The sequence below is a fragment of the Podarcis filfolensis genome (genome assembly GCF_964270895.1).
Source record: "Podarcis filfolensis genome assembly, chromosome: 2".
NCBI classification, from domain to species: Eukaryota; Metazoa; Chordata; class Lepidosauria; order Squamata; family Lacertidae; genus Podarcis; species Podarcis filfolensis.
In genome coordinates, this window is record NC_139605.1 from 100,970,858 (window position 1) to 100,994,394 (window position 23,537).

Genomic DNA, 23,537 nt, shown 5'->3' on the forward strand with positions numbered 1-23,537 from the left:
AAAGTGTGCAGTAAATGTGCCTTGCTGATGTCAATAGGCAGGGAGTTCCATAGTGTAGGTGGTTTCTTACACAATTACTTACAAGAGAAGAACAAGCATTATGTGGCATCTGTAACAGATCGAAGTAGTCGAGTGAACAAATAGGAGGTTAGGCGGTTGTGGAAGTAAATTGGTCCCAAGCTGCATCCCATAGTGTAACCACTTGGGCGGAGATCTTTGCCTATCAACCAACCAAATTTATTATTTGGTATATTAAAACAAAGTGGACCATTTGGGACTATGCTAATTATCACTGGCAGGAAGAAAAGGGCATCCCTCCCCACAGCAGAATAAGCTGTGCTATCAGGTAACAATATTAATGCTCTGTGTATTCCATGTACACAAAAGAAAAAGTAAGTTTCATAATGTCTTTTTACTTTCAAAACTGACATTAGGTCAACTGTGTTAACTTTCAAGGCAACCTGTTGCTATTTGAACTGAGCAAAAGATGGCTTGAATCAATATGGCCTGACAATTCAATCTGTGATGTGAAAAGCACCCAAAATCTTTTAAATATTATGTCTTTGAGCCAACAGTGCTTGGCAAGGGAGGACAGTCAAGTCACACAAAACTCTTCATCAAGCCTTTAAGATAAGGTAGTCCAATTGCAAAGGCAATTAAGAGTCAATAAAGAGGGTGAACTAAGAGTTTTTAAGTTTTATTTTGTTTCAATATTTGACTGCGATTTAGTTAATTTACGTAAGAAAAACATATGAAAACTAATGTCTTCAGCAGCTGGTCAAAAAGATTATTAGAACTTAATCTTATTAGCCTGAGGGAAAAGATGACTGCCTTTTCAAATATTTGCTATACAGTTCCATTAGTAGCATGTGAGTGTGTGTCTTTTTAAGTCATGCTAACTTCTACTGATTTCCAAGAAAGCTTGTTCCTCAAAGTCCCTGATCTAGTGAGTTACAGAAAGATATGGCAAAGATGCTTGTCAGCATAAATTATATGGAAAAGCGTATCTACATTTCACATGCTCTTCTGGATTTTAAAGTATTTTTTATGTAAATGGAAAATTTACTGCAGCTTTCTTTTATACTCATATTCATTGTCAAGTTTTTGAAAGCCTTTCACAAACTGGTAAGAAGACTTGATTTTAAAAAATAAGCATGCTCATTTTACCAGATTTTAATTCCACTTCGTTGATTTGCATCACCGCTTCCTCTATCTATAGACTTTGGGGGCTGGTAGAGGAGGAATTTGCCTTACAAATAACAGTAGGTCTTTGATTTTTGTGAACATTTAAACTGAAAATTAGCACAGGTGAATTCCACATAAAGCCAAACAGCTATGTAAGGATGGATGAAAGTAGGGATTATATCTAAAACAAAATAATTGAGCAGGGATTATATCTGAAACAAAAAACCCCGAGGACAAGTAATAATAAGTACTTTGCTGACCTAACAGAAATTGTTTGGACCCGTGCTGTTTTTCTAGAAAAAGAGGTGCCAAGACTCATCATGAAGTCCTCTCTTCTTCTCTTATACAGTGGTACCTCAGGTTAAGTACTTAATTCGTTCTGGAGGTCCATTCTTAACCTGAAGCTGTTCTTAACCTGAAGCACCACTTTAGCTAATGGGGCCTCCTGCTGCCGCCGCGCCGCCGTAGCACAATTTCTGTTCTTATCCTGAGGCAAAGTTCTTGACCTGAAGCACTATTTCCGGGTTAGCAGAGTCTGTAAGCTGAAGCGTATGTAACCTGAAGCGTATGAAACCCGAGGTACCACTGTAATGACAATGGTACCCATTGGAGAGGTGCCAGAACTGAGGTCTGGGGAGTTCCAGCTAAAAAAAAGCTGCGGTTTTCGACTTCCAGTTCATTGGAAACACCTCATTTAATCTAATACAAGCTCAACAACGTCGCAGAAAACAAACCTTTTTCACTCTTGGGAATATGGCAACCCTAGTATAGAAGTCGTAAAACTTTCAATGAAACCTGGCATAGGTGCCATCAGTTCTGATAATGTGGCATTTCTCATGGATTTCCGGAATCATAGTTCATTAAATCATTGCAGATGCGAGGTTGAAGTTTCAGAGATTTAGAATCTAACTACACGTGACACTAACTGCAATCACGTGGTGTCCACCCTTTGTTTAATTGCCAATAAGGATATTCACTTGTCATAACTTTTCCGTAGTTTTTGAAATGACTGACGATGCTGCTTGATCTATTTTATTGTTATTGTATCATTAATAGTAAACCATCTTGAGATATTTTCATAATAGGCGGTATATGAATATTTTAATATAATAAAAATAAAAATATAAATATAAATAAAAATGAAATTCATTTCAGATTTATTATTCCAGCCAGAGAAAAGGAGAATTCAATCTGTTTTTGGCAGATCAGAACTCACTTCTCTAGGCTCCAAACATTTTCAAAGTGGAACCCAGCAATTTTGCCAGTTGTTGTTTTTTTTAATGTACTGTTACTACTCCCATTTCTCTATTTATTTCCTGTCAAAGCTGTTTAATCAAATACATCTATGAGCATATGCACCACAAATCCTTATGGTTACTGTCCTCAACATTCGACTACAACCATTTGAACTATACTGAGATCCTTAATTTGTTCAACTCTACTGAAATACTTAAAGCTGCAGTCTGAATATGGGAGGTGACAGTAGAATGAAGAGGAGCTGTAAAAAGAAAGTTAAAATCATCACATACTGACAAGCCATGCAGAGGACATAAGCAATTCTTCTGCAATAACCATTTTATGCCTAATAACCGTATTCTTAGGGAACAGAGATTTTACGAGTTTCTTGGCCTCTTTGGCAGAGAAAGAAAACATACTGAAACTAGTGGTGTTCAGTTCCATCCCTTCGTGACTACAATGTTCCTATACAGGTAGAAAGTATTCTGAAGGCCAGAGTGTTTGAACAGTACTTCATCAATTCAAAATGAGTTCATGCCAAGCTTGCTTGGCACATTTCTGGTAAGATGGGCCCCTTTAGTTTTCTCTTACTTTTTAATATATAATTTCAAATATTTTTGAGGTATGGATGACATTTTTAAAATGCAAAAGCATTAAAAAATAACAGAAAACAGAACAAGTTCCAGAGCACCACCGGTTTCCCATTTGTGCAGCTATATCTCAGCCTTCTCTCATTAGAAGCGCGCAGAAAAGTAGGGAGTTTCAGCCCTTTCAAAACCATCTCGCACATCTAATAAAATGCTGCCTTCTTACACAGCTGAGATACCAACAGCAGCGAAACCAAGGATACCACGGCGTAACAAGGCTTAGTACTATTTGTATTTTGAATGCTTGACTGAAAAAAGAAAACACGGGGAACTTCTCATTCAGCCGAGTTGGATGCAAAAGGCACTAATTTAAGAAGCAGAAGGCAAAACTGTAGCTGCAGAAAGCAATGAAGTTTTAGGTCTCTAGTAAAACTGAGCTGGCAGCACCAAGCTCATGTGCGCGCCAAACGCCAGCTGCAAACGAGGACTGTTGTAAACCACTCATGGGGACTGAGCAGAAAACAGTCAGAAGGGCATAAAAAACGGAGTATTAAAAAAAAAAAGGAAGGCAGCACTTCCACAAAGTATAGTGCATTAACCTTGACAACTCAAACCGCACTATAATCTCAAAACATCAATCACCTTTCGTTTCCCTCTACCCCCTTCCTAGTTTCCAGACTTTTCACCAAATTTGGTCAATTACCGTGTGGTATTTTAGAGGAGCTGAGGAAACACATAATATCAGCTGTGAGCCAAGCATGGTGGCTTGGTAGCGAGCAGTGGTGAAGGGTGTTACCAGGTATGCAGACAATTAGAACCTGCTGATACGGTTCAAATTATTGCATAGGCACCAGTAATTGCTGTTTTTACTCAGGGGAATTGCAAGGACATGAATTACATTAACTTTAGAAAGGAAAACATAAGGAACCTAAATATAGCCCTATAAGGAGAGACCTAAATTTTTACTAAAGCTGGAGAAAATGAGCATGTTCTCCAGCATCTCCAAAAACAGTCTCCTGAAGATGGAAGGACTCCCAGTCTGTAGAAAGAGCATCAGGTATGAAGGATTTGGCAATGCAAATTTTTATTGATACAGGTCCAATCTGTTTCTCTCTTTTTTCTGTTGTTGCTTTTTTAAAGCACCAAGCAAACTTGCTTTTTCATCTCCCTTCCCCTAGCCCCACTATATATCTTTCAGATATAGGAGGCCAACTCCTGTGTCAGATTATGCCTCAAGCGATGTGGCATGCACAGCTTTCCGGAAACACAGATGTGAGAGAAGTAATATCTTCTTGAGGACTCAGGTGGGCAGAGTCAGCAGTAGGGACCCAATGAGGCTGGGTTGGGAAGTGTATCAGATGAAGCCTATGACAGTTGCGTGGGAAAAGCAAGGAATTTCTGTGCTTGAGGAACCAGGCATGTGTTGTTGACTGCTGCACCACGTCCTGTCCCTTAGTGGTTTTTTAGTCTCCAAAGATAGGGAATACAGATGTTATGGCAAGGCTGGTAACTATCAAGGAATCTGTAAAAATGATTTCAATCCATCTCCTTAGTTTTCTTCAGACAGTGCATTAGCAAGGGGGGTGGGTACTATCTTGCAGAAGTGGCTTTAAAATGGAGTTATGCTAAGAGTACAAAAGGCAGAGTAGTTCATACTTAGGCAAGCATAGCACCCCAAGGTTTTTCTGAGCTCATCCGCATGGTAAAACAGAACACTTCTTTCTCTTCCTGGTTGGGCACACTATGAAAACCTACATGCTTCCAGAACCACAATAATGGATTTCATAGTTAATTGGCCAAAGGCTAGCTGAGAAAATGCAGTTGGGGAGATTTAGTGCAATATATAAAATGCCATATTGCTTCGTTATGAAATCAGGAGACTATGAATGTCTCAACAGGCTAGGTTCAGTTTACTAACAATGGAAGCACATGCATGTTCTTTTGCTCTTTAAATTTCACCCTCACCCTCAGCCTGAAATAGAGAATTTCCCCACAAAAGCGTAAGAACATCACTGGGCCTTCCGAGATCAGATCAAGGCATCCCAGAGAGGACAGCTAGATGCCTTTGGAAACCCACAAACAGGGAAATTGAGGCAATAGTCCTCAGGTGCTGTTTCTTTCTTCCCAAAATTGGCATTCAGTTGGATCTTGACTCCGAACTTGGCTTCTATTAAGCCAACATGGCTAATATCCTTTGACTGACTGACTGACTGACTGACTGACTGACTGACTGACTGATCTATCCTATGTGAATATGTCTAAGGAGTAGGGCTCCCTTAGGAATCTAAGAAGCTACTTGGCAGGGGCATTAAGCAAAGCACCTTTACAGACTGATATAGAAGCCTGCTTCCTAAGCTATCTGAAGTGGATGGGTCAGTTCTGGTAACTTGAACATTGACATCTTCTGTCACACCTTCCAACCAAACACCCTCCATGTTTTTTCTCACAGGTTTTGGCTTGTCCACCTTTCTTGAAAATATCAGGTGTAGTTTAATATTTCATTTGAAAATGCAAATGCCTATAACTTTCTATTAATATGTCAAACTCTGAAAACTAGGTGCAAATAGCTTTACTGCACAGCAATAAAATTTGTAGGCTTACAGACATTTGCTTTGAAAATGCCAAATGCTCCCACAGCCTTTTGGTGGTGAATATAAAAGTTGGTTCATATTGTATTTCCACCTACACTGCTGGAAGAGCCTCCAAGTCAATGCTGTTCCAGAAGAGAAAAGGAAAAAGGCAGAATTCCAGAAAGTCTCTGGAAGCAGAACAAAGCCTGACAATTGGAAAGCCTACACAGGCTTTTGTACAGGCTATTTCGTTGATACTTGGTTGGAAGAGGTGGAATCCTGGCTTTTTAAACTGCCTTTTTTGTGATGCCCCAGATTTTTGAGGCTAGGATCATTCTGAATGATGCTTGATTCTTAGGAGCCCACTATTAAATTCATTCTAAAATCTGCCTTCTCCATAACACATTTAAAGTTGTTTCATGTATTACTTTCTGTCCCTGGGAACCCATTTCTGTTCATCTTTCATAATTTCATCTTACTTGTCTAAAAAGAAAACTAGAACAGTAAACAACAATTGGGTGAACTGTTGCATTATTTTGGGAATGTACCATGTTGGACAAAATGCAACATTTCCCAAAAGTACTGTTGAATGAAAAATGGCACCTGACGTTATTTAAAAATTAACTTCAATTTAAAATTCTTTCGCAATAAACTTCAACATATAGACCAGTTTGTTTACGTCAGTAATTTGCAACATTTCTATTTTCAGGGAAACCTTTCCACAACAGGTACACAATATTCCCGGTCACATTTGAAGGTAGGCACAGTTCATTCTTAGACTTGCATTTTTCCCTGGACTGTGTTGCTTGAATGGCAAGTGTGACATAAAGGTAAAGGGATCCCTGACCATTAGGTCCAGTCGTGGCCGACTCTGGGTTTGCGGCACTCATCTCACTTTATTGGCCGAGGGAGCCAGCGTACAGCTTCCAGGTCATGTGGCCAGCATGACTAAGCCACTTCTGGAGAACCAGAGCAGCGCACGGAAATGCCGTTTACCTTCCCGCCGGAGCGGTACCTATTTATCTACTTGCACTTTGAGGTGCTTTCGAACTGCTAGGTTGGCAGGAGCTGGGACCGAGCAATGAGAGCTCACCCCATTGCAGGGATTCGAACCGCTGACCTTCTGATTGGCAAGTCCTAGGCTCTGTGGTTTAACCCACAGCACCACCCATAACATGCACTGTCTTCTGGGTGCACATTACCGGGGAAGGAAAAATCAGAAATGAAGAAACAAGATGCCTTTCAGTAAATGGCGTTCACCTTTACAGATGCCTTGATTGCAATTGATGGGAGTCTGCCATGACCCCTGAAATGTTGTGGAGAGGCTGGTCAGAGCAGGATGAAGGGTGGGAGGAGTTGCCTACTGACGAACCTGGGAAGCAGAGGATGGGTAATGTCCCTGCCTCAAAACACAGCAGAGTCACCCTGAGGGACATTACTAATGAGAACTTGGATCCCAGAGAGGGTTCCCATGGCAGATCCAGCCTGTCCCCTCTCATATCAGCCAGATGCTGTGTGCCCAGTTGGCCCCAGTTCCTGTGCCCTCCTTGCCTCCTGTCCCAGCACCATCTCTGGTGCCACCAGAGCCTGCCTCTAGCCAATCCTCTCAGGAGAAGTCCACTCCGTATGGCTTGGAGCGGCTGCTAACAGTTCATCAGTTGCCTAGGCCATGGAGATGCCAGACCCAGCACAAGCAGAGAGCTTGGGACCATCTCTCCGGAAGGAATTCCCATTTGCTAGCCCAGTCCAAAGGAACATCCTACTTGCTGTGCTGAAGTTATACCCTTACAACGTTATTCCCCTGTAACAAGAGCCAACGGGGCGTATTGTTCATTGCATCAGTGTCTTAGCTTATTTAGCCATGAACTAATGCTGTGCCTTTGAACCCTATGTACCACAACTGATTTGAGCATTAAAGTTTTTGGTGGAAAATGTAATATGAGTTCAAGTTCTACAAAATCTACGGGGTAGATATTGTTTTATTTTCTTTATTTAAAAGCATTTCTAAAACACTTAATATTTAAGCATCTCTAAGCAGTATACAGAGGGACGCAGGTGGCGCTGTGGGTTAAACCACAGAGCTTAGGACTTGCTGATCAGAAGGTCGGCGGTTTGAATCCCCGCTACGGGGTGAGCTCCCGTTGCTCAATCCCTGCTCCTGCCAACCTAGCAGTTTGAAAGAACCTCAAAGTGCAAGTAGATAAATAGGTACCGCTCCGGTGGGAAGGTAAACGGCATTTCCGTGCGCTGCTCTGGTTTGCCAGAAGCGGCTTAGTCATGCTGGCCACATGACCCGGAAGCTGTACGCCAGCTCCCTCGGCCAGTAAAGCGAGATGAGCGCCGCAACCCCAGAGTCGGCCACGACTGGACCTAATGGTCAGGGGTCCCTTTACCTTTACCTTTAAGCAGTATACAAAAAAGATCATGTAAAAACATGTCCAGCATCCTGGACACATTGCAAAATGATATTGATTACAGCATCAAGGATCAGGAGACTGTGGTTTCAGGCGGGTCTTAATAGTGCTAGATCAAGCACTAGGCATGAGGCTTTGCTGAACAGAAATGGTTTGTCTAGATTCCACATGGCTGATTTGTAGCATCTGTCTGCTTTCCAGCTTGAGGTAGCAGAACAAACAAGTCTGCAGAGAAAGGTCATGGAGCGTGTTTGAGACAGTGCTGTCTTTTCCCGTCCAAATCCAGTTTTGTACAGAGAGAAGTGCCTAAGAAAGGCACTAAAAGCCCACCTCATGCCAGGTGTCACCATTTTTCCGTTTTGTTACAGAACCTGTCTTTGGGAGTGGGTTATTATCAGGGAGGGAAATAACTGGTACTGAGATGGCCAGGTTAAAATTCCAGGATCTTTTCAAGGGATTAGTAATTCTCATGCATGGCAACACGTCTGATCACTGAGAAGCATGAGAGCTTTCATTCTCTAACAGGAAGCCAGCAAGGTCATAGCCAAGGTGAAGGTATTTTTAAATCACCTTTCCCCCAATCCTCATAGTAGAAATATTACCTCAATAGATTAGCTCTTCGTGTAAACCCTCACCCAGTTAGAGTGCATCCTTCATCCTCTAACAGATAGCATTATGTTGCAGCCAACCTTTTTGCCAATTCACAAATCTACCTGGTTCACAGCTGCCGCCACTCATGAGCAAGAAATTTTCAGTGCGAGCGACTGAATATAGGACTGAAGCAGTAAGGTGAGAATCTAGGAAATGACATGGTTCAGTCAGGCTAAAAATCACTGCTAAGTGCTAGAAAGCAGACACATTTTCCACTTGCCGTTGCTCTTACCAGCTAATTTGGGATCCTATTCTCTCCCCACCCACCTTCCTGAGCACATCAATCCCACCTGTCCTGTGAGGAAGAGCAGCAAGACCATTTGGGGCCCAGTGAACTTACCTGCCACAATGGGAGTGACAATAAGCTGGCAGATTCCACCTAGGCCCCAGAGGGCCAAGATGCCACCCTCAAAGGTAAACAGTTTCCAGCTGCATTACAGTCACTTCCAGGAAAGTGCAGCTGCCATGTTGTTGATTTTTCCATCAAGTCCTGTTTTACGTTTTTAAATGTGAGCAGCCCATTCTAAATAAGATGCAATCCCTAAATCTAATTCATAAAATAAATGCAAACACGGACACTTAAAAAAAAGGCTTCCCTTTTACTGAACAGATGAATATAAACATTATAGCACCTTGTATATGAAGAGGAGCATCATCTCTCCACATTGTAATAGGTTTTTGGAGGATAATTGTTTTCTTTTGGGTGAAGGATGCTTTTCAGAGGATCATTCTATTCCCTAAAATTACGAAATGATACAAATCACAATCTTGTCTAGTAATGAAGGCTGATGCTTCTCCTCCTTTGTAACTCAGATTGTGAATGGTTTGCAAGGGTAGCCCCTCAGAGATTAACCTTTCATTCACCATATTTGCCTGGAGGGAAACACTTTAAGAAATGATTTCACACCGACTGAAATATCAGGAACAAGAAAATGTGTTGCTGCTTCTCTAAGCATGATCCTTAGAAACCAGAGAAGATCAAGGTAAGTCTCATCCTCACCTTACACATGTTGAAATACTGTTAGAAATGGAATGCCATATAAAAAGTAGGAAAAAATAATGAAAGTAGCATAGTGGAAGATTTCTTGCCACAAAGGCTGAGTCTGCATATAACAGGAAGCCATAGTTAAACGAAGTATGGCTTATCAAGAATGTGCAAGCATTCACATACATGCCTGCTCATACTGTGCACCACCCTCTTCCTTTTGCCACACCAGAAGGAAACAAGGCAGAGCACTGCCATAGGGTTACGTGGAAACCAGCACAAATGCTTTATTTTTCTCCAAACCACAAGAACAAGCCACAAATGTTCTTGATACGAGAACTGGTTCTCAGGTAGTCACCATCTGAACAGTTTCCTCATTGCTGGTAAGCCATACTTTGTTTGAATTTACCATTATGTGCAAACCTGGCCAAAACGTACCGGTAACTTAATGCAGTCCTTGTTTTGCAGTTAAATGTAACCGCAGTACATTTCTATTCAAGAAAGCATGTGCAGGGATGTCAATTTGAAGAACATAATATGGTCCTCAAGCACTTATGGCATCTTTACAATTAAGATGACCCTGGCTCATTCTGGTAGTTTTAACCTGCATTGCTTAGAATACATCTTTTTGTTGCATGATTCCCCCCTTGTTCAGAGGCACTGCCCACCCCACCCCACCCCCGGTATCTGTACACCCTGAGTTATATGGGGGATTGGGACTGAATCTTTGCTACATACCAATTAGGAGAAATACCAGTTGAAGCACCCCCATTATACTGAAATAGCTCATAAGAGAAGAAATAATGCAAAATAGCTGGAAAATAAACCAATCCGGGTGCACACAAACTTTTTTGAAACATCTAATGGACAGAGACAGCATGGAGAAAGTCGATGCAAAACAAAAAGGCCAACTGGCCCCAAGCCTACAAACAGTCACAAAGGCGAGTCCATCTACTTACATGCATACATATCACTGTGACACCAAGAATATGAGTGCTCTTTTAAAGAATTAGAAAATCCTGACATTATTCGTTCGTATTTCTAGCCCACTCAGTCCCAGAGACTGGTCATGTGTTAGTAAGTTAAAACAAATTTGTAAACATGTAAAGTGGCAAATTAAAATCTGCTGAACAGATTTAAATCCAAAACCGAAGCTCCAAACTGACTGAGCTCCTAAAACCAAGCCAAAACAAATGGCGTTACACTGCTCTGAAAAGATGTTCCTTAAGGCAGGCGAGGCTCCAAAGGAAGAGTACTGCAGTTATGGGGCAGTTACTGAGGAGAGTACTGCAGTTATGGGGCAGTTACTGAGGATGTGTTGTCTGTTGCTAAGACAGGGGTCAGCCAACTTTTTCATCAGGGGGCTGGTCCACTGTCCCTCAGACCTTGTAGGGGGCTGGACTCTTTTTTTGGGGGGGGGAATGAACGAATTCCTATGCCCCACAAATAACCCAGAGATGCATTTTAAATAAAAGCACACATTCCACTCATGTAAAAACACCAGGCGGGCCCCACAAATAACCCAGAGATGCATTTTAAATAAAAGGACACATTCTACTCATGTAAAAACACGCTGATTCCCAGACCGCCCACGGGCCAGATCTAGAAGGCGATTGGGCTGGATCCGGCCCCCGGGCCTTAGTTTGCCTACCCATGGCTAAGACGGTCCACCTCTATCATTCTTAAGAGGCTTCAAATGGATGGACAATGGCCCCAGATAGTGCCTATTTTTATAGCTGTTGACTTGGAAATGAACCACAAAGCAACGTGGCACTAACTTTATCAGAAGGGTCAATTTACCAGGTCTGGTTGAGTGCTTTCCAGTATATGTCCCAACACGGAAATATTTTACACTAAGGGCTGTCTTTGCAATAGCAGAATTTATTGCAGTGGGGCTTTCCCCATCTCCTTTCTCCGCATCCCCCAATCAGCTCTGGGGGAGTCAGGAGTATTCCAAGAACAGCATAACAGGGGAGACAGTTCCATCAGGCAAGCACAAATGTTTATGCTTACGAAGCAGTCTCTATAAAGCTACTTTGAATCCCACCCTAAAGTTCCAGAATATTTTCAAAAAATGCTACCCCATACCTAAAGGTTGACTGTTGTTATTCAAAAAAAAATTACTACAGTAAATTTCTCTCCAATTATTTCCCATAGAAAAACCGGTCAATGAATGTATCACAGTTCAAGTCCAGTGAATGAAATTGTTGAGCACTATAAGAACATGAATGCTACATGCATTCATGCAGCCACAGTCAATGCTTTCAAAACTTTTAATTATGCTCAAACAGCTGGTAGCATCATTGACTCAAAGCCCAAGATTACCTTGATTGCTCTGTCATTATCTCTAATCAGCTGCTTCTTCTCATCTTCAAACTTTTGTAAAACATCCTGCAGACGCCTTTCTGCAGCAAGCTGCTGCTGGCTGCTTTCCTCTGTCAGAGAGGAAATGGTTGTCTTAAGTTCAGCTATGATCTAAAAAGAAAACAGCATGCTAAAACTCCTATAATAGTAAGAAGTTTATGTTTTGCATGTATTTACACTTGACACAAAAATCTGAGTTAGCAAACTCAACTGTGAAAACTAAATAGTTGAAATTAACATATTACAACACTAGCAAGCATAACATTCTACACAGAGAAAAGAAATACAGCAAGACCCAGAATGGCATAAAATTGCCGAACGTAAAAATATATGAAAAAAATTTCCACTATAAAATTCCCAATAATTTACTCACCAGAACAAAGCACATTTGTTATGAGAAAACATGGGAAATAAGGGTTTCCAATTTTCCACTTCGCTGCAATGATTTTGTAAAATCAATCGTCTGAAATATTCTTGCACATTAGGATATGTAGCAATGATTCATGACATTCTGAGCTAACCCCCAGAGAATGACAATTGCAATATAAATGATAAACATTGGATACTTTGGTTTAGTTGGCATTTGCCAACTTTCTTGAAGTTGCTTTTGCCAGCTTGAAGAAGCTGCAGTCAATTGCAGCGTATGCTCAGGGAAGGGAAGCAGTTTTTTAGGGGCTGCAAAAGCTGTGGTCTGAATTGGACTCTGGAAATTCCCTACACATGTGCAGAGAATTGTGTCAGGGGTGGGTTTTTTGTTGGGGGGGGGCCTCTAGACTCTGGTCCATGACATATCACATTTAGTTTATGAAATTAATCTAACATAGCAGTTAGTTCCTACTATGATTTGGCAAGATGGCCCTTGTGGTCTCTTCCAACTCTATGATTCTATGATTCTAAGTTTTGAATGAGAGTCTGCATGCATGCTTGTCATAACATTTGTCTTCTATCTAAGGCCACTGCTTTCAGCACACTCACTTAAGAGAAAGCCTTACTAGACTCCACTGGGCCAAGTTCTGACAAAACATCCCAGGGTTCAGGCAGTAATGACAGTCAGTCACCGATATATAAAAATCCTTGTTTGCACTAGAGAACTCTGGACCCAAGTTGGGAACAAAAACAAGGTAATATTGTGATCAGGTAGACTGTGTACGTGCTTGAGCAGGGGATTTTATTGTTGTTAGTTTGTTGTTTTGTTTTATTGCAGCTGTTTTTGTCATACTTATTCTCTCTCTTTTTTAATAAATAATTTTTATTGATTTTCTTTCTTGCAACAAATATCCATCATCATTACTAAACATTCATTTTCCAATCCCCACACCCACCCCGTTGACTTCCCTCAACCTCCATTTCTGCTTTGTTACATCAAATGATACAATCTGCTGTTTATATTGTCATACTTATTCTCCAGTTGCATCTGTTCATAATGGATTTTTAAAAATATCAAATTGCCCAGATGCATCTGAGTAACCAATAATAATAATAATAATAAATGATATATAGACTGTTTAGCACAGTTTGTCAGCTTTTCAACAACAAGGATAATTCAAAGGAAACAGTTGTCCCTAGTAAAGAACTGATATGAAAATATATTAAATAAGGGAACACAACTGGGAAATGCTTTCTTGAAAGGAGCTCATCTGTAGCTGAATAAAGGTACAATCTTGTACAATTTTGTACAATCTTATACAATCTTGTACAAGGTACAGTGGTGCCTCGCAAGACGAAATTAATTCGTTCCGCAAGTTTTTTCTTCTTGCGAGTTTTTCGTCTTGCGAAGCACGGTTTCCCATAGGAATGCATTGAAAATCAATTAATGCGTTCCTATGGAGACCGCTTGCCAGGCTGGCGGTGCGGAAAAGGGCTTTTCTCCCACCGCAAGCCTTCAGGACAGGTCCGGGAACAGAGGGGAAGGCGTGCAGCCTGGCAAGCGGTCTCCTCTGTTCCCGGGGCTTGCGGTGGGAGGAGGGTTTTTCCTCCCCACTGCCAACATTCAGAACAGCATTCTGAATGTTGGCGGTGGGGAGGAAAGCCCTCCTCCCACCGCAAGCCTTCGGGACAGGTCCGGGAACAGAGGGGAAGGCGCGCAGCGCTTCTCCTCTGTTCCCGGGGCTTGCGGTGGGAGGAGGGTTTTTCTTCCCCACCGCCAACATTCAGAACAGCATTCTGAATGTTGGCGGTGGGAAGGAAAACCCTCCTCCCACCGCAAGTCTTCAGGACAGCCATCCGAAGGCTGGCGTGGGGAGAAGGTCTCTCCGCCCCACCGCCAGCCTTCGGAGGAGCCTTCCGAAGGCTGCCGGTGGGGCGGAGAGACCTCCTCCCGCTGCCAGCCTTCGGAGCAGGCTTCCGAAGGCTGGCGGCGGGAGGAGGTCTCTACGCCCCACCGCCAGCCTTCGGAGCAGCCTTCCAAAGGCTGGCGGCGGGAGGAGGTCTCTCCGCCCCACCGCCAGCCTTCGGAGCAGCCTTCCAAAGGCTGGCGGCGGGAGGAGGTCTCTACGCCCCACCGCCAGCCTTCGGAGGAGGTCCGAGGACAGTGGGGAAGACGCGCTGCGCTTCCCCGCTGTCCTGGAGATTTCCCTATGGGCTTTCATCTTGCGAAGGAAGCCCATAGGGAAATTCGTCTTGCGAAGCGCATCGAAAAACAGAAAACCCTTTCGTCTAGCGGGTTTTTCGTCTTGCGAGGCGTTCGTCTTGCGGGGCACCACTGTACAATCATCTCATGGCTGCCTTTCTGTCCTAAATAAATGGCATGTTGAGCAGAAAAAAATTGTGTATGTGCATCTACCTACTTACCCAATGTTCTGGGACTAAATCACTAATTCAACAGTGCAGATATATACAACATTAGATTAGTCATTCGGCTTGTGAAGTTGGGATGCTCTAAAAAAGCACACCCAATCCCACCAAAAGAGTCCATGGAAACATACGTTAAAGAATCCAGCTCAAGTAATTTTAAATTATTCGCTTAATTAAGATAAAATTGCAGAGAGAACACAGGGTGAGAATACCTGGATGGGACTCTAAGGTTCTTCTGGGTTAAAAAGCTGTGATGTTTTAATAATGTATTAAGTAATTTTTGAAAGCAGCGGATAGACAAGGAAATGCTTTGGGCAGTAAATCTCAGGGGAGAAAAATGTAATTGTTTATTTTGCCCAAACTTCAGAGAGAATTTCTTGGAATCTATTTTTCGTGTGTGGGTGTTAAAAAGCAAATGTTCCAAGAGGCCAGAGAGTGTTAGATTAGGCTGATGTTGTCAGCAGCCCGACCACATGAAAGTTACAAGTGACCTATTATTAACATTACATTACGAAAACTTTGTTCAAATGAGGCTGATGCAAATCCCACAAGAAGTGAAGACATTCAGAATTAATGATGAAGTCCAATATTTTAATTTGGTCTCTGTGCCAATAATGTGACCTAAAAGGCTGTGATACATGTACAAACCCTTACAACAGCCTCCTCAGATTAAAAGAAAATAGAAACACACAGGCTAAGAATATGTCCACTCGTTCTCCAGGATATGTATAGAAACTGCTTGTACAGTTTGAATCCCATCCTTGGTGCAGTCACTGATGAATTTATTTATAAAATTATTTGGACCTTGCTTTTTGGCTCTCAATAGGTGCTCCATTTCCACGTCTTGGAGGAACTTGCTTTGCTGAAATATTTCTGAACAGATATCACTAAGAACACTGCCCAGTTCCCCAGAACAAGACCTGCTGCTTACAAATGACAGACTGATATTCTTCGCAGTCAGTGGATTTGCTCCCCCCTCCCAAAAAAAGGGTTGATGAAAATCTGCTGCCCAGGAAGGACTCCAGCCAGCTGTTTCAGCAGAAAGCTAGAGAAGTTCCTGCTTGTGGATCATTAAGTCAGTCCTACAGGCTGCCAGTTCAGCCAAGTTAGGTTCTTATTGCTGCGCCATTTTCACGCCAAGTTTTGGAGTTAGGAGTATTAGCAGTCTTTAGGCAGAATTCCTCCCAAGGGTCTCTTTTCTTGCTATAGCTCCTATTAGAGAAGTGGGTAGGTAGGATCAGTGCTTTTTTTCGGGGGGGGGGGGTGCAGGGGGACGCATACCCCTAAACATTTTGTGAATCTAAGTTTGGCCTCACTAAGGGGGAGTACTTCAATATGAGTGGAAAATGAGAGTAACCCTAAACATTTTTCTAAAAAAAAAAAAAAAAAAAAAAGCACTGGATAGGATAATATGTTTTATGATTCAGTAGCATCTAGGCCACTTTGCATCATATGTAAGATTATATTTCAAGCAACCACCTCTGAATTTCCAATCAGTTCATGCATAAAGCAAACCAGGTCGCAATAGTTCCTTGTTCAACCATTTCCTGTATCACCCAGCAAGGAAGCTGTATGAGCCTTTCCTGAGTGATATAGAGCAGAGCATTGATTCACTTACTCTCCCCCCAAAAAGGGCAAAAAGTATTCATCAACAAAGTACAAAACAACATGGGAACAACTGGAGCTGGGTTTACATACTAACACTGCAAGAACAGAAGCAAGTCTGCCTTATTTCTACTGTATTTTCATTTTTAAAACTGAAAGAAAAGGGAAAAACAACAACCCAATAACAAAAACCCAAGTTTTGTAAAAGTAGGGGTTTTTTTTGTTTTATTTTGATGTTTCCTACCTGTGAAGATTTGGCAAACTTCTGACTGTATTCCTTTTCAATCTGCTTCAACCTGCTGTTGGCCTGAAATACACACACATACACACACACAAAAAGGAAACCAGATTATCTCAGATGAAGAACGTGTACAGACATTTTGCCACTGACCCCTATTGCCTGGCACCTCGTCTACATGCCTATCACTAAGCAGCTGGGATCTCTGCCAATTCCAACGCCCTTTTGTGGCAGCCAAAAAACCGCTAGGGCTTGTCTTTGATCTACAGCCAACTATTCATCACTTGAAAGGCGGGGGGGGGGGGGGGAGAGGAGAATAGTACCTCTGCTGCCAATTATTAGAGAAACATAAAGGACTCTGTGGATTAAAAAAAGACAGGGGGAGAAACAGAGTTTATCAGGATGACTTCATCTCTGTGAGAAGAAAAAAGGGAAGGAAAAAACCCATAAGCTCCACTGGAGGCTGTGAGGGTACAATGTGATGCATACTCTATGATTTTGTATGCCAGCTGATGCCTGCAAGTTCCTTTTGTCATATTCTTACACCTTTTTTTACTGAAAGCTGGCGGCCGTTGAAGTAAAAATCCAATACGCTATGGAACCACTTGGCTTCCCTTTGACCCCCCCCTTATCTTTCATATCATATTCATAAGCCAAAAAGCAATCTGGAAAGAGGGGGTTCGTTGCTGCTTTTGATATCACATGCAATTCCTGAATTCAGTTCCTGAAATTCACCACACACACGCAAAAAACACCACGTAAATTTTCTCTGCCTCCCCTTTCCCCCAGCCTACTTGGGCCACAATTTTGAAATAAAGATTTCTTTTAATAACCGGTTTCAAAAAGACATCTCTCAGAACTAATTACCCCCAAGTAATTTGCTCGGTGTTCTCATGTTTCTGGATGCAGAATGGCAAAGCCATACGTTCTAAGTAAATGTTTGTAGGTGACACAGCACAGTGGCTGTGCTCCAACAGCTCTGATGCATGGGCTCCTCTGTTCCATTACGGAGCAGGCAGGCACTAGGCACAGCACACCACAGACAATCATTGTGCTGATGTGGAATGTTTTTATGAAAGGGGACAAGAAGCTCTGGACAACGCCCACTGAGTTTCGAGAAAAGCGTTAGAAAAAGCAAGCAGTGAAAAGAACTGACTCTGTGGCTAAAGCTATGAGCTCAACTTTAGAGCTCAATTCTGCAGCTGTGGGTCAGAATTAACTTCTCTCTGAACTAAATATAAAAAAGAAAATAACTTAGCCTGTGCCAGCAATGAACTCCTCTGATGCCAAAAGAACACTGTGCAGGTACTGCAGACCACCCACAGGTGATCAAGGGCAGAGCTAGGGCCCAAAGAGTCTCTTCAACATTGGGCACAGTAAAACTGGGTCATGTATATACTGAAACTCTATGCATTTTTTCAGATTTTTTTTTTTTGGTGTGTGTGTGTGTAGCAGTGAAAAAGATGTACAGCTTGCGGTTGCTGTGGGACTAGCTCTATACAGAAATTATAGAAATCTAACAGTGGAGGAGGAGTGTTGCTTTGAGGACTCAAGCCTAGTGGCTTTGACAGAATAAGAATAAGAATACCCCGCCAACCTGGCTGGGTTGCCCCAACCACTCCAACCCAGCTTCCAACAAATATAAAAACACAATAATACTCCCCCCAGTCCTTCTAGTATTCAAAAAAAATATGCAAAACTGACCAAATTAGACTGCAAGCAGTGTAGGGGGTGAAATGGATGGAGTCATTTTTGTTATACAGTGATACCCCGGAAGACCATTTGACTTCCAAAACGTTCGACAACTGAGGCGCAAAGGGCGGTCTGCGAAGTCAATGGAGAAAATTGGAAGAAATGGCAGTGGAAGCCATTTGAGTTCCAAGGTGCCTTCGAAAATGGAAGCATTTACTTCTGGGTTTTCAGCGTTTGAAAACCAGAACGTTCGGCTTCCGAAAACCGAGGTACCACTGCACTTGTATCACCCTCTTAAGTGTTCCCAATGATCACCAACCCCATCCACAAGCACTTTAGCTTCAAGAATGGTGCAGCACCAAACCCTTCTAGACACCCACAGCAGCCATGCTCATGTAAAGTTTGCTACCCATGACAGTAAGCATTCACTGAGAAAACACTGGGGGAAAACACACATAAACTCCACCCCAAACCAGTTTGACCAGAGAGAATGGCAGTACAGATGCCATTACAATGCAAAGGCAGTAATGATCATTGAACACAACACTGCCACCAAATTTGTGGAAACTAGCATCTGTTCTGTACGCTGCCTAGAAAGATAAAGGGTAGGGAGCTCTTGAGTGCTGCTAAAACTATTTTTGTTTGGTTTCTCTCCTCATCTCTATGATTTTTATATCTGGCTTCTGGTTGTTGGTTGTTTTGCTTGGTTTTTTTTCTTAGTCTGCATTGTAACATGGATCGTATACTGTTGTAATGGTGTTACAAGCTGTCTTGCAGGCCCCGTGAGGGCATGATATATATTGTTGCATGTAAATAAATACCCCAGGCTCAAGCCTGGGCGCTCAAAGGCAGAACTGTGTAAACAGGAATACATTTTGAGGGCCTTCTTATATAGGGGAAAGCTATGGTGTCATCAAATGAAAAAATTATTTGTCTGATGAGGCCACTCTGAAATTACACACATGGCATTCTGATCAGATAAGCAATTCTCTGCAGTGTCCAGCTAACAGAAAACCAGTCCTGTGACTGTGCAGTAGAAGCCTACTGTGTATAGCACTAATTGGCTAGTATCTGTAACAATCCCCAATCCCCAGAGCAGTTTTAGAACTTTGTAGAACTCACAAAAAGAAGTGATACTCAGCTGAATGTGTACCTCCTGCCATGGAAGACAAAACTCCTGTTTTAGTATTTTGTTTGTATGCAACTTACTCTGACTAACATTGTGTACATTCTGAACGAAATAATTTGCCAAAGTTATTCAATTCTGCAAACTCTGCTAGCAAACAAATTTGCATTATCTCCCCATGAATTATTCTAGTGACAGGGAGGGACAGCAGCTATGCAGGATAAGCCCCACCCTAGACTACTGGAAAACTTTGTTCCCCCTTTAGCGTTGTCGTTTTACCACAAGAATTGCCTGAATTTCTTCAGCATATCTTTGCAACCACATGGGCTAGAAACTTGGTTGTTTTTTTAAATGAAAGCAGAGATGCAATTCTGCATTCTGTGCATTTTCTGCACTGTTTTAGAACTTTGGCCTATACACCAAAAGCTTTTTGGTATGCAACCCAAAAGCTACTTATGCATTAAATGGTAACTACAGTTTTGACATACGGTATATGCTATTTCCCGGGACGCGAGTGGCGCTGTGGGTAAAACCTCAGTGCCTAGGACTTGCTGATCGTATGGTCAGTGGTTCGAATCCCCGCGGCGGGGTGAGCTCCCGTCGTTCGGTCCCAGCTCCTGCCCACCTAGCAGTTCGAAAGCACTTTTAAGTGCAAGTAGATAAATAGGTACCGCTTTATAGCGGGAAGGTAAAAGGCCTTACCGTGTGCTGCGCTGGTGCTGGCTCGCCAGCTGCAGCTTCGTCACGCTGGCCACGTGACCCGGAAGTGTCTTCGGACGGCGCCGGCTCACGGCCTCTAGAGCGAGATGAGCACGCAACCCTAGAGTCGGACACGACTGGCCCGTACGGGCAGGGGTACCTTTACCTTTATATGCTATTTCAGAACCAAGAATGAGAAGGAAAGATAAGTCCGCTGGAAAGCCAAGGAGTGTTCATTGTGTTCCAACTCATTTCTTATTAGAGGGACACAAAGAGCCAAATAGTCTCTACGACCAGTTTCATGGTGCCTTATGAAACTGCTATTTTACATCTGGCTGAACTTGTTAATTGAGAAAATGAAATTGTGTAAGTCATGGTGAAACTAGATCCTATCCGATCCTACTTTTTGTTTTTAAATAGTCAAATTTCCCTTATATTTTAAACCTTGTTTCTGAAAGATTTCCCTTTTATCCAATTAAAGGTAAAGGTAAAGGGACCCCTTACCATTAGGTCCAGTCGTGGCCGACTCTGGGGTTGCAGTGCTCATCTTGCTTTATTGGCCGAGGGAGCCGGCATACAGCTTCCGGGTCATGTGGCCAGCATGACTAAGCCGCTTCTGGCGAACCAGAGCAGCGCACGGAAATGCTGTTTACCTTCCCGCCGGAGCGGTACCTATTTATCTACTTGCACTTTGACGTGCTTTCGAACTGCTAGGTTGGCAGGAGCAGGGACCGAGCAACGGGAGCTCACCCCGTTGCGGGGATTCGAACCGCTGACCTTCTGATCGGCAAGTCCTAGGCTCTGTGGTTTAACCCACAGCACCACCTGCGTCCCTATTTTTATCCAATTAGGCTCTGGTAATACCCATGCTTCCTTGGAAGAACATTCTATTGACATCAATAAGGTCTGAACATTTTAAAATCAAGTTTCATGAGTTAAATACAGGGGCAAGTGTTTAAGCAGGGGTGCCAGTGTTGTGGGGAGATGTGTAATTGATGCACTTGTCGTTCTACCAGTGATGAAAAGCTGCTACAGGTATGCAGTTCGTTTATATGTCAGCATTCTGTACTAATTATATCCATACTGTAAGCTGCACCATGTTCAGCCAAAGCCTGAATGATAACAGTTAGCTGGAATTAGATCAAAAGGATGTACAGTGCTATCTTTTAAGGCCTTCATACTGTGCTAATGAAGGCTGTATTATCTGCTTTCTTTTCAGTAATATCTTAACAGATACACTACAATTTAACACCAGCTCTACTCTTCAGAAAACACACTACTTGCTGGTAAAACCATGTTAAACTTCCTTAAGCGGATCAAAAGTGATGATTAACAGATATTTGTCTTGTAAAGAGAACTTTTGAAGCATTCCTTTCCTCTTGTCTGACTCACTCAGCAGAGCTGTGGGCCAGTGTTTGTGACACTACAAACAATTGCTTATACAGTGATCAGTTCTGACATCATAAACACTGGGTTGTGGTTTCCCTGAATGAATGAGCTCTGCAGCTGGCTGCTGCCTAAGTGAAAGTTTTCATTCCTAAATACCTTGATGAGCAGCCACGAGGAGAACGGAAATGACAAATGGGTTTGGTTTTGGCAAAAACATAATGGCTCATAGTTTGCAAGAGCAGCTGTCTCCCTAAAGTATTATAGCTCTGAAGTCCACATAGGCATCAAATCTCTGTGTTTATGATTATGTCCTTAGCTCACCCTGTATTGCCCAGTTACTGTGGGGCATATGGCATGCTATTATCTCATGCGTTTTGAAGGAGAGGCAAACACTGTTCCTTACCTAAGTGTTATCAATAGCCAATAAGTATTGATTGACGGAAGTCATAAGTTATTTAAAACAAGCACAATGTCTGAAGCAACAGGAAACATGAGCAACTGAGTTTCCCAATTCTCATTTAACATAAAAGCCATTGCTAAAACAAATCTTTAATAAATATTTCTAGTTGCGACTCACTGATAAATGAATCACCTTTGCAATCCATTGAAACTTTGGAAAGCAGTTTGGCAAAGCATCTAGAAAGGTAGCCTCAGGTACAAGTCCAACCAGAGGTAATGCACTGACATCAATCTAGAAGATGTCACAAGAATATCAGCAGGCATCTCACACAGTCATGAAAAGGTTCCACTGTTCTCCCTTCCTGTCTTGGTACTATTCAACCTCAGGCAGAGAAATCAAGGGAAGGAAAATATTGGGCTGACCGACACATAATGCTGAAATGCTTGCACACCTCTCCTCCTTCCCCATGGCTGGCAGAAGAACTTCTGAAACATTTCATTTCATTTTTTGATGAACCCTGGCAAATATGAACCAGAGATTTTGGTTTAAAAGGCTCTCAAGTGAGCAAACAAGCCCACTTCAAACCATAAGGTAGGCTTGTTTAACTCACCAGAATGCACTTTAGTCAATGATTTCTGTTCCATACACAATGACAAGGGGGAAAACAACCGAGAAGGCACTGAAAGAAAAAATGGAGGCCTTAAGGTGTACAGGAAAAGGTTTGTTTGGCCCAGCACGTTTCAGAACAAATCTTCTCCAGAGGCACTTGTGAATAACAGCTCTCAACCTGGTCCATAAACCACTCTTGTCTGCACTCACCAACATCCAAATAAGGGCAGTCAACATGACGACAAAATACCCATGAATCAGGGGGGCAGCACTAGATCAAGGTCTCTACCCTCTCTCATACTTGATTTGATAGAGATGTATGTATCTAGTGTCCACATGTTAGGAGGATGTCAGCGGCTCCTGGATGGTGGCCCAGGAAAGTATAAAGGAAAGTATAAAGTATAAAGACAAGGGAAGGATTCTTACCATCCTATTTTAATTATTATTCAGTAATTATAGACAGAGGCTATAGAATACAGCCTCTTGGATAATGGCCTTGCCCTAGTGAATCTCCACCCCCTGTCTCTCTCACTTCTTCATTCGTCACTTCTAAGGGTAGTGCTACGTGCCCTCTGTCTTTGAGCTCTTTGCTCTTCTACTTTCAAGGCTCACCAGGTTCTCTCTCTCTCTCTCTCTCTCTCTCTCTCTCTCTCTCTCTCTCTCTCTGTGTGTGTGTGTGTCCCCTGGAATGCTTTCTAATGACATGTCAGCCAGGTGTTGCTCTGACTCTCCTATGATTTCCCAACCTTTCCCTTCATCTGCCTCTGAGCTGCTACCTTCCTCAAACCCCTGTTGTAAATCTATACTGTGTTTCTCTTCCTCCTCCCTGGAAGGTTCAGAAGGGGGAGGCGGTCTCCGACCTGGCCACAGTGATCCATGCGACAGTCACCTCCAGGCTTGACTAGTGTAATTCGCTCTACGCGGGGCTGCCCTTGAAGCTATCCCAGAAACTCCAGCGGGTGCAGAATGCAGCAGCGAGGCTCCTCACAGGGTC

General features: G+C 42.6%; 1 protein-coding gene across 5 annotated transcripts in view; it reads right to left on the reverse strand.

Moving 5' to 3' along the window:
- Nucleotides 1-23,537, reverse strand: part of CEP112 (centrosomal protein 112) — a 235,632-nt gene that overhangs the window by 37,765 nt on the left and 174,330 nt on the right. For 3 of the 5 annotated variants that reach the window (XM_083598625.1, XM_083598623.1, XM_083598624.1), the window contains 2 exons: nt 16,635-16,697; nt 11,954-12,103 (listed from right to left, as the gene is read on the reverse strand). The exons of 1 other annotated variant lie outside the window; for it this stretch is intronic. In XM_083598625.1, the coding sequence (XP_083454751.1) occupies nt 11,954-12,103; nt 16,635-16,697 (213 nt within the window). The remainder of the gene's footprint in view (nt 1-11,953; nt 12,104-16,634; nt 16,698-23,537) is intronic. One more of the 5 variants, XR_014544414.1, reaches the window with a different exon arrangement.